At 37.1% G+C, this 17262-nt stretch overlaps 1 protein-coding gene across 1 annotated transcript in view; it reads left to right on the top strand.

Moving 5' to 3' along the window:
• Positions 1-17262, top strand: part of MAGED1 (MAGE family member D1) — a 59459-nt gene that overhangs the window by 17787 nt on the left and 24410 nt on the right. Inside the window, exon 2 of the mRNA XM_059384670.1 lies at positions 4792-4905. Within this exon, the coding sequence (XP_059240653.1) occupies positions 4815-4905 (91 nt within the window). The 5' untranslated portion in view covers positions 4792-4814. The remainder of the gene's footprint in view (positions 1-4791; positions 4906-17262) is intronic.

Raw genomic sequence — 17262 nt, 5'->3', positions numbered from 1 at the left:
TGGCATGTTTATTGTAGCTCTTCACTTGACATCCTTACATCCTTTGGCTGTTGTTTGTGTCAAGCTATTTAATGCCTTGACTACAGCCCCTCACATACTTGCAAGGCAAAGATATTCTAGAAAACATGCCATCTTTCTTTATTATTGGTTGGATACTGCATCAACCCTGCTAGCTTTTACATGTTGTGCTCTGCTCTGTATTACATGGCAACCCACCTGAAGATGTCCATCTCACAGATATTGCTTGAATGGTATGCTGTGCACAGGTTTGGCATATCAGCGTGCTGTGTTTTACTAGTTGGGAATGTTAGGACCAGGAGTGTGGAAGAATCAGCAGGCTTATGAGAAAACTATCTCATCTATGGCTAGATGAAGGGGTTTTCTAAAAATAACTGAAGGGTATAGATAAGCTTATTTTTCAAGGAGGGGGAATCTAGAGGAATTCTTTCTTACCTTGATTTCATAAAGGTATTCTACTATATTCCCCTGTAAAATTTTTGTAAATTTCTTTTCATGATTAGTTTCCAGTTGTAATTTATTTTTGTGTATTGTATGATGTAAAAAACTTACATTTTTTTTTCTGAATGATTTATCAGTTGTTCCAGGACTATTTACTGAATAGTCTGTCTTTCTCCACAGATTTATAATGTTGTCTCTATCATATACCAAGTTGTAATAGATGTAAATGTCTGCTTTTAGGCTTTCTATTCTGTTCCATTGGTCTCTTTGTATCTCTTACTAGTCCTGCATTGTTAATTACTATAGATTTGCAATGCATCTTAATATTTACTAGGGAAAGACAACTTCCTTATTACTCTTCCTCAAAAATATATTTTTTGCCCTTACTTTTTCATGTGAATTTTAAGGTAAGCTTAACATGGTCTGTAAGAAACATTGAAATTTTGATTAGAACTTGTTCCTTTTCTCCATAAAGTGTCTCATGCATATTTTGTTAGACATATTTCTGTGTACCTGATAAGTTTTTGTTTTTCTTGCTGATACTTTTAAATTATATTTTGTAACTGATTGTGACTGGTGTATGGGACTGCTTGATTCTGGTGCATTGTTTTTAGATCTGTTCACTTTGCTTATCTCTTTCTCTAGGTCCAATTGTGGTTATAGGTTTTGTTGAGTTTTTATATAAACTTTATATAAAACATACTTAAAAGTACATAAATCAGAACTATACTGCTCATTGAATTATCACAAAGTGTTTTTAGCGTGTTAGTGTAATTTGTGAATAATTCTAATTTTTCCCCTTTCAGTCCTTGTACCTCCAAATATTGATATCATTCTGTGTAAAATAAAATAGAATTTCTTTTCTGAGGCTTCATGCTCTAACTAGTGGTGTTTGATATGTAAATACATCTGAAGTTATCAAAGAAAGGAAATTACCTTTACTTGGAAATTCCAACAACTTAATAAAAGAGCCTGTAGGGTAGTGGTATTTCAGTTAATTGACTGCAGTCCAGGATTTGGTGTTCAGCATTTCACAAATGCTGATATGAAACTTGGGTGATAAACAAATATATACAAATTAATGTACTGAGACTAAGATAGATAAAGAAAGAAAAACACACCTACCCTACATGAATACATACTTTCTAGTGGCCAGAACACTCAAGTTTTCTTTCCAGAGCATGTCAGTTGCCATATTGGGATACTTAGGAAATCAAACTAAGAAAACAGCTTGTTGCTTACTTTGGGCATGGAATTAAAGCAAAGAAGGCAGAGAATCTCATGGCTCTTTTGTGCAGTTGTTGATAATTTGAGGAATTCAAGTGCTCAAATGTATTTAAAATGCTCTACACTCTCTTTATCATACTCCAAGCAGTTTGAGGGTCAGCAAAATTTTAGTGGAAAAATACTGGACTTTGTTGACAGTCGAAGGGACTTGAATCCTAGCCCTTTGCTTTTTGATCTTAGGTAAGTTACTTGTCAGAATTTCAATTTTCTCACTGGTGATAAAGAATCATGACACTGTTAATTTAAAAGAAATACAGTCTTTCAAATTATTTGTTATATAGTGTTTCCTACAGAATTGTAGGTTTATATTTGTTTATCCATGCCTGTAGGTGAAGAGGAAAGTGCCAATGATTCCTTCTGATTTGTCAGAATGATCTTAGAAGTATTAGTCTGTTTCCAAATACAGAGATTGCCATTACGACTTGATCGCTAGGTTGTATTAGCTTCCTGTTGCTGCTGTAATAAATTATGACAAATGTAAATAATAAATACATTTATTATCTTACAATCCTGGAGGTCAGCAGTCCTAAAAATCAAGGTGTTGGCAGGCTTGAGCTCCCTTCAGAGGCTCTAAGGGAGAATATTTTCCCTTTCTTTTTTCAGCTTCTAGAGATCACCTGCCATCCTTTGTTCATGGTCCTTTTTTCTCTCTACAGGTCCAGCAGTATAGCATCTTCACCACCACTGACTCTGACATTCTACTTCCATTGTTATATCTCCATCCTTTGATCCTTCTGTTTTTTTTTTTATAAGGATTCTTGCGATTACATGGAGCCCGCCAGGGTAATCCAGGATAACTTCTTCATTTTAAGATCCTTGATCACTTATGCAAAGTCCCATTTGCTATATAAAGTAACATATTCACAGGATCAGGACATCTTTGGAAGGCTATTATTCTGTCTACTACATCAGGTTAATGAGTTAACAAGCAAGATACCTAGTTAGAATTACATATTTCTTTTGTAGGTTATTTTCACAGAACAAAACATCAGTTTCTAAAGTTGTGGGAGTCCTACAAAATGTCTTTCTTTAAATAGGACTTCCAAGGAAAGATTTGTATTAACAGAGAATAGAGTTATTTGGTAGCAGTTATGATTATTCATAAGTCTCCATATTGTAAAAGGGAACTAGATTGACATTCTTGTTAAAATTTCTCAATTTAACATCTTTTAAATTTAGACTATTTGAAATAAGTATGAAGCAAGATGGTTTCTACCCCTCCACAACTTGAAGGAAGGGAGTACAAAGCCTCCATCTTTCTTTTAGTTTCCTTTTGTTGATGGTGAAGATTTGTATTTGTAAAGTTAGGCTCTGGAATTCCATTCACTAATTTTAAGTACGAAGCACATCTGGAGCCCAGATTTGCTTGTGGAAATGGACAAAGGGCTGAAAAGAATTTTATTATCAATGAAATTCTATATTTTGTGCCTTCTAAGTAGTTGTTAATACTCGCTGTGATCACTTTACAAGGCCCTGACCTGTTTAGTGAGTGAAAGGAACTTTAATACTCTTTTCTGTACTTTTCACCTTTTTGTCTCCTTGTCCTGTACTGTAATAATTTTTACAAATTATTTTCTTAATTTGTTGATTAATGCAGTACCTTGGATTTTTCATTTGAGGCACTATTTTATTCTTCCAAAAGTTTGATGAGATTTAATTGTGATATACACCATGTATTAAAGTTTCCTGTTGCTTGGAAATACTTTCAAGTTTGCTATTTACTTCTTTATCTGTAGTAAAATATTGATCTTATAGTTTATGTTTGCTAACCTCAGTGTTAAGTCTTTTCTGTTATTAGCTGATCCTGCTGTTTTGCTCCTTTATCTAATTCAAGGCTCAAGGATCTCTAGGGCAAGTCATGTAATTCAGCCAGAGCTGCAGAATGACCTGCTTCCATTCATCAGCCCCCTCAGAGGGTAGACTTTTGGGGTCCCTGATTATTGTGGGGAGAGTCTCCTATTAGTTTTCCTACTCTGTATAGTTCTGGACTTTAATCTGTTTCTTTTGCCTTCAAAACAACCAAAATGAAAGTTAAAATTTTTTTTGGAATGGACAAATGCCCTCAGGGCAGAAAATGTCTCCCTGCTTATCTGTTTCTCTAGATTCCCATTTTCCCCTGCTGTTTCCCTGATGCTTCCATTTTTTTTATTGCCCTGTATTTTTATTAAGAAGATGTTATTTCTTTTTCATCAAGATTTTGTTTTGTTTTCAGCATGAGGGTTTGTCCAAACAACCTTGTGGGGGAATAACCAGAAGTAGGAAAATTTCCTATAGCTATTTATTTATTTATTTATTTATTTTTTCCTATAGCTCTTTACTACATTTTCTTTGAGATTAGGTTTAGGCTCAGAACTTCTCATTACCTTGTGGGTTTTCTTTTCTTTATTTTGTAGACAAAACATACAGTGCTCAGAAGAGTAGGTACTTGCCCAGGGTCACCTAGCAAGTAAATAGTAATAGTAATATTATAAAAAATAATAGTTTTTTTTAAAGATTTTATCTGTTTGACAGAGGGAAAGAGATCACAAGTATCCAGAGCAGCAGGCAGAGAGAGAGGGGGAAGCAGGCTCCCTACTGAGCAGAGAGCCCTCAGGGGCTCCACCCCAGGTCTCTGAGATCAGGAGCTGGGCTGAAGGCAGAGGCTTAACCCACTGAGCCACCCAGGCGCCCCAGTAATACTGGTTTTGAGCCCAGCTTTGTCCAGTCCTGAAGCCTGTGTGCTTAACCAGTCCAATGCACTGCATCCTTTGGATTCTGTTGTTTTTTGTTCCTGGAATATGGGACAGCTTTCTTCTATGAGGAGGGTAAATGTTACGTTGTGTTTTTATCCCTCAAGGTCTGCACCCTCTGAGGAACACGTGTATTTCTGTGCCTCTATCAGAAGACTGATGCCTATTTCCAAGACATCCTAATAAATACTAGTCCCTCTTCTACCACCTATCCTTGGCCTTTCAGAATTTCCTATAGCTCCTTCCTAAAATTGAATTTAGGGACATTCGGTATCCCAGATTTAACCACAAAGTTTTATTTTCTTTTTAACTGCAGGATAGTCCACTCGAAAGACCAAAATGCACTCCCAGCTGAATTTAGAAAGAGCTAAGGACAAAGGGATCCAGGAAGAAATTCTCTTAGGTGAGCAAAGACGGGAGAATGAGACAGGTAAGAGCTTGAGAATTTATAGTTTTGTTAAATAGTGTTAAGAAAATTTTGGAATTTTGGTTGGTGAATGCCTGCAGGGCACCTTGACGTGGTGAAAAACACAGGAGCTTTGGAGCCAGACACACTTGAATTGACACTCAGTTCCCTTACTTATTAACTCTAAGTGAATCATTTCTCCTCTCTGGCTTCAGTTTCTTCATCTATATTATTTGAATAATAATACCTATCTCTCAAGGTTTTCATGTGAAATATAGGTAATATACTTTGGTGAAGTGTTTGTGCTTGGTACAGGCTTACTAAATAATTATAGTAGTGTTATCATTCTTGTTGCAACTGTAGGGGCAGAAAAATGTACACTTTTTTTTTTCTAGGTGGACTATTTCATGTATTTATTATCTGTTTGAATTTCTTTTTTGTGAATGGTTCACTCATGTTCTTTGCCTGTTTCTGTATTTGGGTCTGTCATTTAGTTGATAAGATTTTGACTGAGAATAGTATCTACTTCAAAGAGGGAAATTTCAGAAAAAGTCAGAGATCCAGAATCTAGGGCCAATTCATCATAGTCTCTGCTGTGGAGAAGACTTGGCATGTGATGACATAGGCTGCAAGAAAGCTTGGCAGGGAAGGATCTAACATACTCCCTTCTCTGCAGAAATCTGTTGTATGCACAATACTGCCACTTACAATATATAATCCTACCAAAGAGACAGACTGTAAGTACATTGAGGAAAGACCAAGCTAGATGTTTTTGTATGAGGAAAACCTTTAGGAGAAAGAGCAGAGAGATATGGTGGTTTATTTTTTTTTAATTTATTTTTTTATTTAAGTTCAATTAATTAACATATAATGTATTATTAGTTTCAGAGGTAGAGTTCAGTGATTCATCAGTCTTATATAGTACCCATGTTCATTACATCACGTGCCCTCCTTAATGTCCATTGCCCAGGGATGGAGTAACTGGGTAACAGAGGTATAGTTTATAGGAACATAACTCCGCGAAGGTTTTAGAATTTGTGAGACACTAGAAAATTTCCAGTGGGGAGAAGCCCTACATGTATGATTAATGTCTAAAAGCCTTTTGTTGGTGTTCAAGGTCGATGCCTCAGAGTACTCATAGTAGAGAGAAACCGTGTGAAGGTAATGAATATAGAAATTTTTTGTCATGATGCTGAGTTTATTTGACATCTGAGGATTCACACCTGAGAATTTATTAATTCATATGGCTATGAAAACATGAAGAGGCCTCAGGCCGAATTTAATTCTCTTTCAACACCAGAGATTTCATAGGGTAGGAAAACTTCCCCAGTGTGAGAGAAATTACAGTGGGTAATCAAGCTTTTTCAATCATATGAAAATGCAGGGAGAAACTCTTTGAATGTATTGACTATGGGAAAGACTCTAGGACAAGCTCAGACTTAAAAAAATTTTTTTTAATTTTTACTTTTCAAAAAAGATTTTATTTATTTGACAGAGATGGGGTGGAGTGGGGGGGAGAGAACAAGCAGGGCGGCAAAAGGAGAGAGAGAAGCAGGCTCTCTGCTGAGCAGGGATCCTGATGCAGGTCTTGATCCCAGGACCCTAGGATTGTGACCTGAGTTGAAGGCAGACATTTAACCAACTGAACCACCCAGGTAATCCCAGACTTTTTTTTTTTAATGTAAGAGGGCTCATAGGGGAGGAGAGCTCTATGTTTGCAATGCCTGTGGGAAGACTTGCAGATCCAGCTCAAACCTTGCTAAGCATGAAAGAATTGACAGTGCAAAGAAACCTTATGGTGTGCACTAAATGTGGGGAAGGGATTTTGGTGATAATCAGTCCTTATGGAACATCAGAAAACTTAAAATGGAGATAGACGAAGATCCTTGTTTATCATCTATCAATTCATTTTGGAGGAAACTGTACCTGTAATGAATAAGCCTTCATTTAGAGGCTGTTTTATCTATTGTCAAGTAATTCATAAGGATGGGATCTTCTATGTTTATAAAAAATGTGAGAATGCTTTCAGCAGGATTTAGTCTTTGGTGGGTCCATAGTGGAGAAGAATCTTTCAGGTACAGTGAATGTAGGAAGGCCTTCAGTTTTATTTGAAAGATTTTATTTATTTATTAGAGAGAGAATGAGAATACATACAGGGGGAGAGGCAGAGAGAGAAGCAGAATCCCCATTGAGCAGATAGCCTGATGCAGGGCTCCATCTCTGGACGCTGCTGCGATCATGACTTGAGCCACCCATGCATTCTGAAATGGCCTTCAATTTGAAGTATAATTGTATTCAGCATTAGACAGTACAGTATCTTACTGATGTAATGATGTGGGAAGGTCTTTGTGAGAAAATCAGATCGTGGTAGAAATGAAAAAAAAAAAGATTCATAATAAAAGTTGATTAAAATACACTCATTCCATATAATTATACACCTACCATGTGCCAAGCAGTGTAAGAACTTTATGTAGTTTGTTTAATCATTTAGCTCTTCCAACAAGCATTTGATTGAGGAATTCTTACTCTTGTTTTAAATGTGAAGAAACTGAAGAAATGAGATGGAAGAATTTTCCTAAGGTCACATAGCTATCACTGGAAGAGCCAGGATTTGAATCCTGCATAATTTAATTGTTAGGGGTTTGTAATGGCAATGTGTATATTTTCAGAGATGTGTTAGCCTTTATTCATCATTAAGGAATTAATTCCAGAAATTGGAATTCACTCTTTAGTGCAGTGAGTTTTGGAAGCCCTTAAGTCAGTTTTGGAATCTGGTAGATGGTCCCAGAAATTCCACATTAGGCTCCATAAAATGGAGTAAGAGTTCCCTAACTCCCTTTGAATAGGGATTACCTCTAATCTTAGAAGATTTCACTCATAACAAAATTCGGTTCTCAAATGTCCATCCTGTAACCACTTCTCATGATTTAGGCACTTTGGCGTAGTGTAGGGAGCACAGACTCTGAGATTAACTAGGACAGCTTCATCATCAGGAAGTAAGGGAGAGCTGTCCAATTCTAAGAAAGACTGAATAGGAATGGAAGACAGACAGATGTACCAGGAGCTTTAGAAACAGAGCCAGGTCATTTTAAGAATTATAACTAGATGAGCCAAAATAAACAGAATCTAGTCCATAAGGAATAAGGAAACTAGGGTATATGCTATGATTTTCTCCTTGGGTGGGTATAGATAAAGGTTGCTTGTTTGTTACCCAGTATTCAGAGGAACCGCTACTTGAAATTGCCACAGGAATATTCAATTTTCTAGCACTCAAAAATCAGTGTGAGTGATTTTAGAGTGAGATTTTTGGGATTTGGAAAAAATGCTCCAGTAGGTTGTTTTTCACTTGAGAAAGAGGTTTTTTTAGTCTTTACTGTTTTTTTCCAGGGGGTCTGGATGCAGAAGAAATGAAGGTGATAAATTGATCCATTGTTTCTCCAAGTGTGATAGGCCTGTTACCTGGTCTTTCAGGTATAGCACTTTGCTTGTTACCAGATTTCTGATCCTTGGAGATGAATATTTTCTGAATGAATTGACAAAACTGAAGTATAAATCAGAATGTCAATATATGGGATTTTGTCTTCTCTGATAACAAGATGTCTCTCCAGTGGGCAGTGCTGGATGCACATGAACAGAATTTACCTCACAATGCTGATTTTTGTTACAACATTCCTTTGTTAGATGTGCCATTGCTGTAGTCATACTATTGCAAATGTTGTTCAGGAGATACTCTGCCTAATACCATATTAATTCTCTTAGATCAACTCTGATAATTATTGAGGCACATCGTTGTGGCAGCCCATGCTCTAGGAGAAAAAATAAATTGTATATGTCATGCCAATTCCAACTGATTGAAATAGGTTTTCATAGTATGCTGTCTTGAGAACGAGTCTGAGGTCCAGGGAAACAATATTGGGGATGATTACTAATGTCTGCCATAGATGTGAGTTTAGTGTCAGACTGGCCTCATATATTATATCCTCATGATGACTCTTAGTCATTCAGAAACATTTGTTAAACATCTTCTCTATACCAGGCACTGTGATAGATACTTTGAGTAGAGATGTAAGACACGCTTCTCTGCTCCCAAAAGAGCTAATACTAGTAGAAGAGACATGTAAACAAATATACACAGCAGACTCTTAACACATGTTGGACAAAAAAAAATACATATAGAGTACATTAGAGACACAAAGGTGAAAATAGTTAATTTCAGTGGGTGGGAGAGGGTTACAAAAAGAAATTAATGCTTAAGTTAAATAATGAAAGGTGTGTAGATGTTACCAGTGTTAACTGCTGGGGCTGAGGAATAGCAGAGGGTCAGGCATTCCAAGCAGTGGTGGTATGAGCAAAGATACTTCATTCGAAATAACTCTGTGTTTACAGTATGTTTATGGTATGTTTAAGAAGCTAAGTGTAGTTGGAACATAGAGAGTGAGAGAGGGTGTGATGAAAAGGAGACTGGTTAGATCAGGGAGAGCCTTGAGTGCTATACAAATAACAGTGGGGAGATATTTGGAGATTTTAATCACAGGATTAACAGGATCAGATTTGCATTTTAGAACTATCTAGTCAATGAGAGTATAATGGATAGACTGGAAAAGCAGAACGGGGTACAGGAAGACCAATTCAGAGGCTATTACAGAAGAGTAGAGCTGTTAAAGCCCGAGTTAAGGCAATGGGAAGGAAATGAGAATACATACATGTGAGAAATTAAGAACTCAGTCACTGACTGAATATGGGGCAGAGGGTGAGAGCCAGTGGAGAAGAACAAATCTAGTGTGATCCTCCATTTTCTTTCTGCCATAGGTCGTTGAGATGTAAAAGCCATCCCATGGGGCAGGGGGGTGTCTGGGTGGCTCCGTCCGTTAATCATCTGCCTTCGGTTCAGGTCATGATCCCAGGTTTCTGAGATTGAGCCCTGCATTGGGCTTCCTGACCATGGGGAGTCTGCTTCTCCCTCTCCCTCTGCCCCTCCTTCTCCCACTACCGTGTTCACTCTCTCTCTCAAATAAATCCTTAAAAAAAAAAAAAAGCGCCATTCTATGAGCTGCGGGGGGATGATGAGTTCAGTATTGAACATGCAAAGTCTCAAGCACCTTCAGATGTCCAAGAGGAATTATCCAGTAGGTAGTCAGGAATTGATTAAGCTGCCATTAAGCAAGTAAGATTATAGATTGATTTGGAAGTTATTAAGCATAGAGGTGGTGGTTTTAAGGTATGAATGGGACTGCTCCAGGGGAGTGTATGGAGTGAGGGAATAAAAAGTGAGCGCAGGAGAGCAGGGCAGGATCCCTGAAACAAGCATTTTAAGGGAGGGCAAAAGCAAGCTGAGAAAGAGCTGCAGGAAAAGTAGGAGGGGGACCAGAGGAACTATTACATTCTAGTTGTGCCCTCTTGTGGTGGTCCAGGCTTCTTTCCCAGAGTAAATCTTCCCTTTCCTGTTTTTAGTCTCTGGGTTCCCTGGTTCCTGACTGATTTGGACCCCAAATTCCCAGTCACATGCTACCTGTAAGACTGGGGTTACCAAGCCCTCTGGCAGTCACTTCTCAAGTGTAAAACTCCTCTTTAACAATTTAAGAGCAATTTGGAGCACCTCCTTATGAAAGAGTTGCAAAAGAATAAAAAGCAAACATTGGGGGCCCCTCAGTTTCTACATTTACATGTACCCTATCTTTTGATCTATTCTGTTGGCCATATTAATTTCAGCAATTCCCAGGTCTCATCACATCTCTTTCCTTTATAATTAAATGGCTCCAGTCATAACTAAAATATATTTTATTTTGTATTTTTATTATATATATTATAATAACATAATATATATTATTTATTATAGTAAGACCTATATATGGCTTAAAAACCAAATAGTAACAAAAAATAGTATTGTTTACCTTCACCTTTACCACCCACCAGGCTCAAATACCTGAAGTAGCCTGCTTTGAAATACATTGGCTATTTCTTTTGGTTTTTATCTCAATAATGCTAAATAATATGGCTATACTGGCATAGCTTGGAGATACTCTGGGTTCAGCTCCAGACAACTGCAATAGTGAATATTGCAATAAAGTAAGTCAAATGAATTTTTTTTGGTTTTGCGTATAAAATTTGTGTTTACACTATACTGTAGTCCCTTAAGTGTACAGTGACATTATGTCTAAAAAAGCAACATACAGCCCTTAATTGAAAAATACCTTATTGCTAAAAAATGATGACCATCATATCATCTGAGCTTTCAGTGAGTTGTAATCACTGATCACAGATCACCATAACAAATATGATAATACTAAAAAAATATGAAATACTGTGAGAATTACCAAAATGTAGCACAGAGACACAAAGTGAGCAAATGCTGTTGGAAATTTGGTACCAATAGATTTGCTCGATGCAGAGCTGCCACAAATCTTCAATTTGTTTAAAAAAAAAAAGGTGCAACAATCTGGGGCACCTGGATGGCTCAGTTGGTTAAGTGTTTTTTTTTGGCTCAGGTCATGATCTCAGAGTCCAGGGATGGAGCCCCACGTTGGGCTCCCTGCTCACTGGAGAGCCTGCTTCTCCTTCTCCCTCTGCCCCTCTGTCCCTCTCCCCGTTCTCTCTCTCTCTCGCTCACTTGCTCTTGCTATCTCTATCCCAAATAAATAAATAAAATCTTTTTTTTAAAAATGTAGCTATCTATGAAGCTTTATAAAGTGAAGTACAATAAAACAAAATACGCCTGTATATTGCATTATTTCAGATATTAGCTGCTGATTGCCCATTTATAGTAGATCAAAATTAAACTCTCTACCATTTTTCTTCTCCATCCTTTTAATATAGTTATAGCATATATTTTGCTTAATGATGTTTATTAACATTGGGCAAACTACTAAAAAGACAAGTAGTTAATTGTGATTAAATTTCTCTTGTATACCTTTTTGTCATTTCTAGAGATAATAATTGCTTTTCCCCTCCATTTTTTAATATATTCCTATCCTTTCCATCAGATCTCTCATGTCTGATTTTTTTTCTACGTGTTCCCAAGTAAGTCAGAGTATCCAGAAAAATTTTTTTTCTGGAAATCCCCTTTCTAGGGCCTTTTCTTCTGCTTCAGTCTGGAATATTTCTATTCCTGATTCCTGGAAGCTTTTAGGATTTCCACTTTATCACTGATTTCCGACATTTTGTGATGATGTGTGACTATGGCATCTGTTGTGCTGGACACTTGGTAGACTCCTTCAGTTCATATTTAGGCTCTAGAAATTTTTATTATTTCTTTTTATAATTTGCAAGCTCCATAAGGACAGTGATTTATCTAATTTCTGTGTCCCCAGTGCCTGAGTAATAATTATGCCTGATACATGATAAGCACTTATTATTTGTTAAATGAATTGCTATTTACATATAAAATAATATAAATAAAGTAATATCAGTAAACCCACTAGCCAGGACAAGTAAGAACATTGGTGGTACCTTAGTGCCCACCCTCCCCATGTGCCCTTCTGGTCACACTCCTTTCTGTCTCCACCTAGAGATAGCACTACACTGGCTATTGTATTAATAATCCCCCTGGTTTTCTTATAGTTTTTTCACCTGTACGTTACAGGTGATACTGCAAACAACATTCTGTTTAATTTTGAAAAAAAAAATGAAAAGCAAGCACAAATCTTGTTGCATGAGGAATGGGTGATTTGCCCTTGTTAGTCTGAAAACGGGTTCTGGGCTGAAGACTGACTTCACCTTCCCTGAAAATTTAATAAAGCCATTTCTGGGAAAATTAGCAAATGATGTCATGAAGTTTGGTGTTAGGACGAAAGTCCTATGTCTATCTAATTTATTTTTTCTATTGTAGGTAATTTTTTCTTTATCTGTAAGCTTATAGGATATTTTCTTTATTATTTGAATTCAGAAATTTTGATCAGGGTATGCTTAAGTGGATCTTAAAATGGAAGCTCCATGAAGGCAGGGATTTTTGTCTATTTTGTTCACTGATGTATCTTAAGTCCCTAGAAAACTGCCAGATACATAATAGATCCTTATTAAATGTATTGATTAAATGACTTGTAGAAGCATACATTAATAAATGGATGGGTGAATGGATAGGTAAGTCAGTCTTGTCTGGAGTTCAGAGGGCCCTTTTTCTTCTGTCATTTATTTAATGTGGCCTCTCTTGCCCATGTCTCTTTTCTCCTTTAACTACCCTATCTACCCATCCATATTCACGTGGTATGTTCCTAAGTATCTTGTACTTCATTGGCTCTATTACTTTATAATAATAGTAACTATTATTATTATTAAAGTGCTGTGTATAAATTTCTAGTCCGGTAACTCAAAGCTTATTGGTGACCCATCATTTTTCATTTTATTATTTAATTGGAACATTTTAAAGCTTTGAACTTCCAGAAAATTTTTGATAAGTATGTGCTGAGCTTGACTTTTCTTAGTTGTACTTATTACTCTTTGGTCAAGTTTTCACATAATTTTATCCAACAGTTTTGTTTTATTTCTCTGCTGAGATATAATTTTGTTTGTTATTAGCTTCAATGTAGATTGGAAAAGGCACATTTGAGTCAGTACCTCTAGAATACCAACTATGTGTAAGTATGAAAAGTGTTCCTCTGCAAAAGTGGTCACATATGAATTCTAATCCTTACACTGATGTATTTCCAGAGAACAGTTGGCATTCCTTCACAACACTGATTGTTTCAGGGTAGAACTGAAAATTTCAATATTTGGGCCTAGTCACCTTGGACACAAATTGTTCTCTGAAATGGTGGTCTTTCAGTGAGAGCAGACAAACACAGTATTTAAGTTTGTATGCAGGGGCTCCAAAGCTGGCATGAAGCTAACTAGCAAAAAGAATGAGAACTAAAATGACTGCTGGATCCAAATTTTAGAGTTTTTAACAAGAGCATCCTATCAGACTAAATTCTAGTTTTTTATTAAAAGGTTTTTTACCCTATAAGGAATGGTTCACACTGATCTTCCTTTAATAAGGCTTCCGTAAATCTGGATGAATGGCCGAACCCCTTTCTAATATTCCATATAAAGGTTTGCCACCCCATTCCATGACAGAGCTCTTTTGGTTTTGCCATCCTAAGACTTAACAGTATAGCCAAGGAAGATCAATCTGGTTGGTGTCTACTCCCCACTATCCTGTTTAAGTAGTACTTACTGTATAATGGTAACTCTACTCCTTCAGATTCTGGACTCCCTAATCTAGAGAAATTGGGAGTTTAGGGGTGGTGACATACAGTTTCCTTATTTAGACCTATTCTTAATTGCTCCCAAGCGTTTGTCTTAAGTTCTAATCAAAATCAAATCTCACTTAAAAACTTAGCTTGTGTTCAAACAATAAAGCAAGTAAAGAATTTTCATGATTTCTTTTTTTTTTCTGTCCCTCTCTACTTTTGACTTTTTTTTTTTAATTTTTTATAAACATATATTTTTATCCCCAGGGGTACAGGTCTGTGAATCACCAGGTTTACACACTTCACAGCACTCACCAAAGCACATACCCTCCCCAATGTCCATAATCCCACCCCCTTCTCCATAACCCCCTCCCCCCAGCAACCCTCAGTTTGTTTTGTGAGATTAAGAGTCACTTATGGTTTGTCTCCCTCCCAATCCCATCTTGTTTCATTTATTCTTCTCGTACCCACTTAAGCCCCCATGTTGCATCACCACTTCCTCATATCAGGGAGAGCATATGATAGTTGTCTTTCTCTGCTTGACTTATTTCGCTAAGCATGATACGCTCTAGTTCCATCCATGTTGTCGCAAATGGCAAGATTTCATTTCTTTTGATGGCTGCATAGTATTCCATTGTGTATATATACCACATCTTCTTGATCCATTCATCTGTTGATGGACATCTAGTGATCCAAAGGGGCACGTGCACCCGAATGTTTATAGCAGCAATGTCCACAATAGCCAAACTATGGAAAGAATTTTCATGATTTCAATGGTGTGGTAATTTTAAAAGACTAATAAATAACACTTTGTCTTCCCTGCTTAGGTTCAGACCAGTTGAAATATAAATTCAGAAATCAGATAGATGGAGATCAAAATATCTTCTTCATTACTGATACAGATGGTTGGAGAAGGCAGTTTTAGTGTGAACTTCCTAATGCTGGACCCCAGCTGAAAAACCGAGAGACTCCAGGCCAAAAGTAGGCCCCTTATTGAATGGCAAGGAGCTAGTCAGAATGCATGTTCTCCATAGGCATACAAACCCCTGGGAGAAAAGCAGAGAGAGAGCAAGGGCATGAGCCAAGCACACACAGATATGTCTTTCAAACATACTCGTCTTATAACTCATTCATTCTCCCGTGGGTAGAAAAGCAAGAGTGTTAGTCTACTTGAAGTCCTTCCACATGGAAATATGAGAAGTAAAGATTAAGTGTTCCGTCTAACACAGCTCAGTGATATATTCAGTATTGCTGCCATTTGCTTGAAGCTGTCTGTCTCTGCAGGACCAAAAATATCACAGTTTTGCTGTAACAAGAAAAGCTATTAGGATGTTTTGGGAAGTCTTTAAGTATAGTGCAGAGAGCTTAACTGCATAGACCATAATTAAAAATGGACACATCAGTGAAGTATTTAAAAACCTCATCTAAATGCTGTACTAAAATATGAAGAAATGCTTCTTAAAGGCAAATGTACCAAAAGGAATCCATTCACAACTATTTACCAAATGGGAACATTAAGTATTATACCTTTATACCTTCTGAGCATGGTATGTGTCTCTACTTACTAGAGCTTTGAAATGAAGCTTCAGGTGAGAAATTTCTCTGTATTACCTGGGTGCATGTAATATCTTCATATTGGGAAAGTGTGTGGGTATGGGTGCGGAGAAGAGAAGGGAAGGGAAAAAAGAAAATGGGATTTCAGGGGATGGGCACCATGTGTAAAATTGGATGATCTGGGCCACGTGTTTGATGCAGAGGTGGGGAGAGTAATGAGTGACAGTAGGATAGTGGGAGTGATATGAACAAGCAAGGTATGTGATAATCATGACATTGGGGACAGTGAATAATGGGGGAGAATTGTCTGAAATCACTGAAAATGAAGGAGGTTCAGTGCGAATGATAGTGATAGGACAAGATCAGAATATATGTGATAATGGTAGTTACGGACATGATGTATGTCATACTGTGGAAGATGAGAAGTGTGTGTGTGTGTGTGTGTGTGTGTGTGTGTGTGTGGTTATGTGAGAAAGTGAGGAGGGAGAGATAATGGTAAAGGACACAATGAAACAGTGGTATTATTATGTGTAAAAATGTGGATGGGTATTTCAAGTAATCATAGGAGGAAGTAGACAGTAGGTGGAATGAGGAAAGTTTAAGCTATAGTAGAAGATAGATTCGTAGTAGAAGTGATAGGGTTAGTGTTTGGATGTATATGGAATGCCGGGGGATATGAGAAGTGTATCCACTTTTAGGAGCAGAGAGACATGGTGAGTATTTGTGATAAGGGGGAGTAGAAAGTGTTATGATAATTTGGAGTGTGGATATCACGAATGTCTGAGTGAGGTTGTTGAATAAAGCATATGATGGGAAAATTGCAGTTTCGAATGTCATTGAGGAGTGGGAAAAGTATGTGGGTGACAAATCTGAAAATGAGTTGTTTAAAATGATTAGGAGATATCGTTATTTATCTAAAATCCAGTGGGTTGATGTCCCCCAGGATTTCTTCAGTGTGAAGTCCCCTATGCCTTCTTCAGTGAAAATGAGTTGTTGAAAAATGATTAGGAGATATCTTTATCTAAAATTTAGTGGGTTGAAGTCCCCCATGATTTCTTCAGTGTCTCAGACCCCAGACATATATATATTTTTTGTTTCATTACTGTTAGCATGCGGCTCCCTTCTTTCAGGTGCCTCATGGTTGCAGGATGCCCTATACAATTTTATTCATCATGTCTGCTTCAGGTAGGAAGATAAGGAAAAGGAGAGGACAAAATACCTTGTCAGTAGAATCAGTTTGCTTTATACAGCACTTTCCCAAAAATCTTACCCAACAATTTCCACTTACATCCAGAGGACAGAACTGACACATGGCCACCACTATCTACAAGGGTGTCTGGGAAATGTAAGTTTACAGCTAAGAATGTTGTCACCTATAATAAAAGTCAAGGTTTATTTAGTAAGAAAGAAGGGATGTTAGGTAGGATATAGCTAAGAGAAAAGGAGAATGGTTGTGGATATGGAAGAGAGGGTACCTGTACCCCTGAAGTACATAATACATTATATGTTAATAAATAAATAAATAAATAAATAAATAAGGTGTGCAATGTAAAAAGAAAAAAAATCCCAGAGGTAAAAGATAACAGGTAGGATTCCATGTATAAGGGGCACTATAAGACTGGCATAGTTTGAGATTCTGGAGATAAAAACAGACATGTTTTCT

The sequence above is a fragment of the Mustela nigripes genome, chromosome X (assembly GCF_022355385.1).
Source record: "Mustela nigripes isolate SB6536 chromosome X, MUSNIG.SB6536, whole genome shotgun sequence".
Lineage (NCBI taxonomy): Eukaryota > Metazoa > Chordata > Mammalia > Carnivora > Mustelidae > Mustela > Mustela nigripes.
This window is presented reverse-complemented; position numbering and strand designations above follow the sequence as displayed.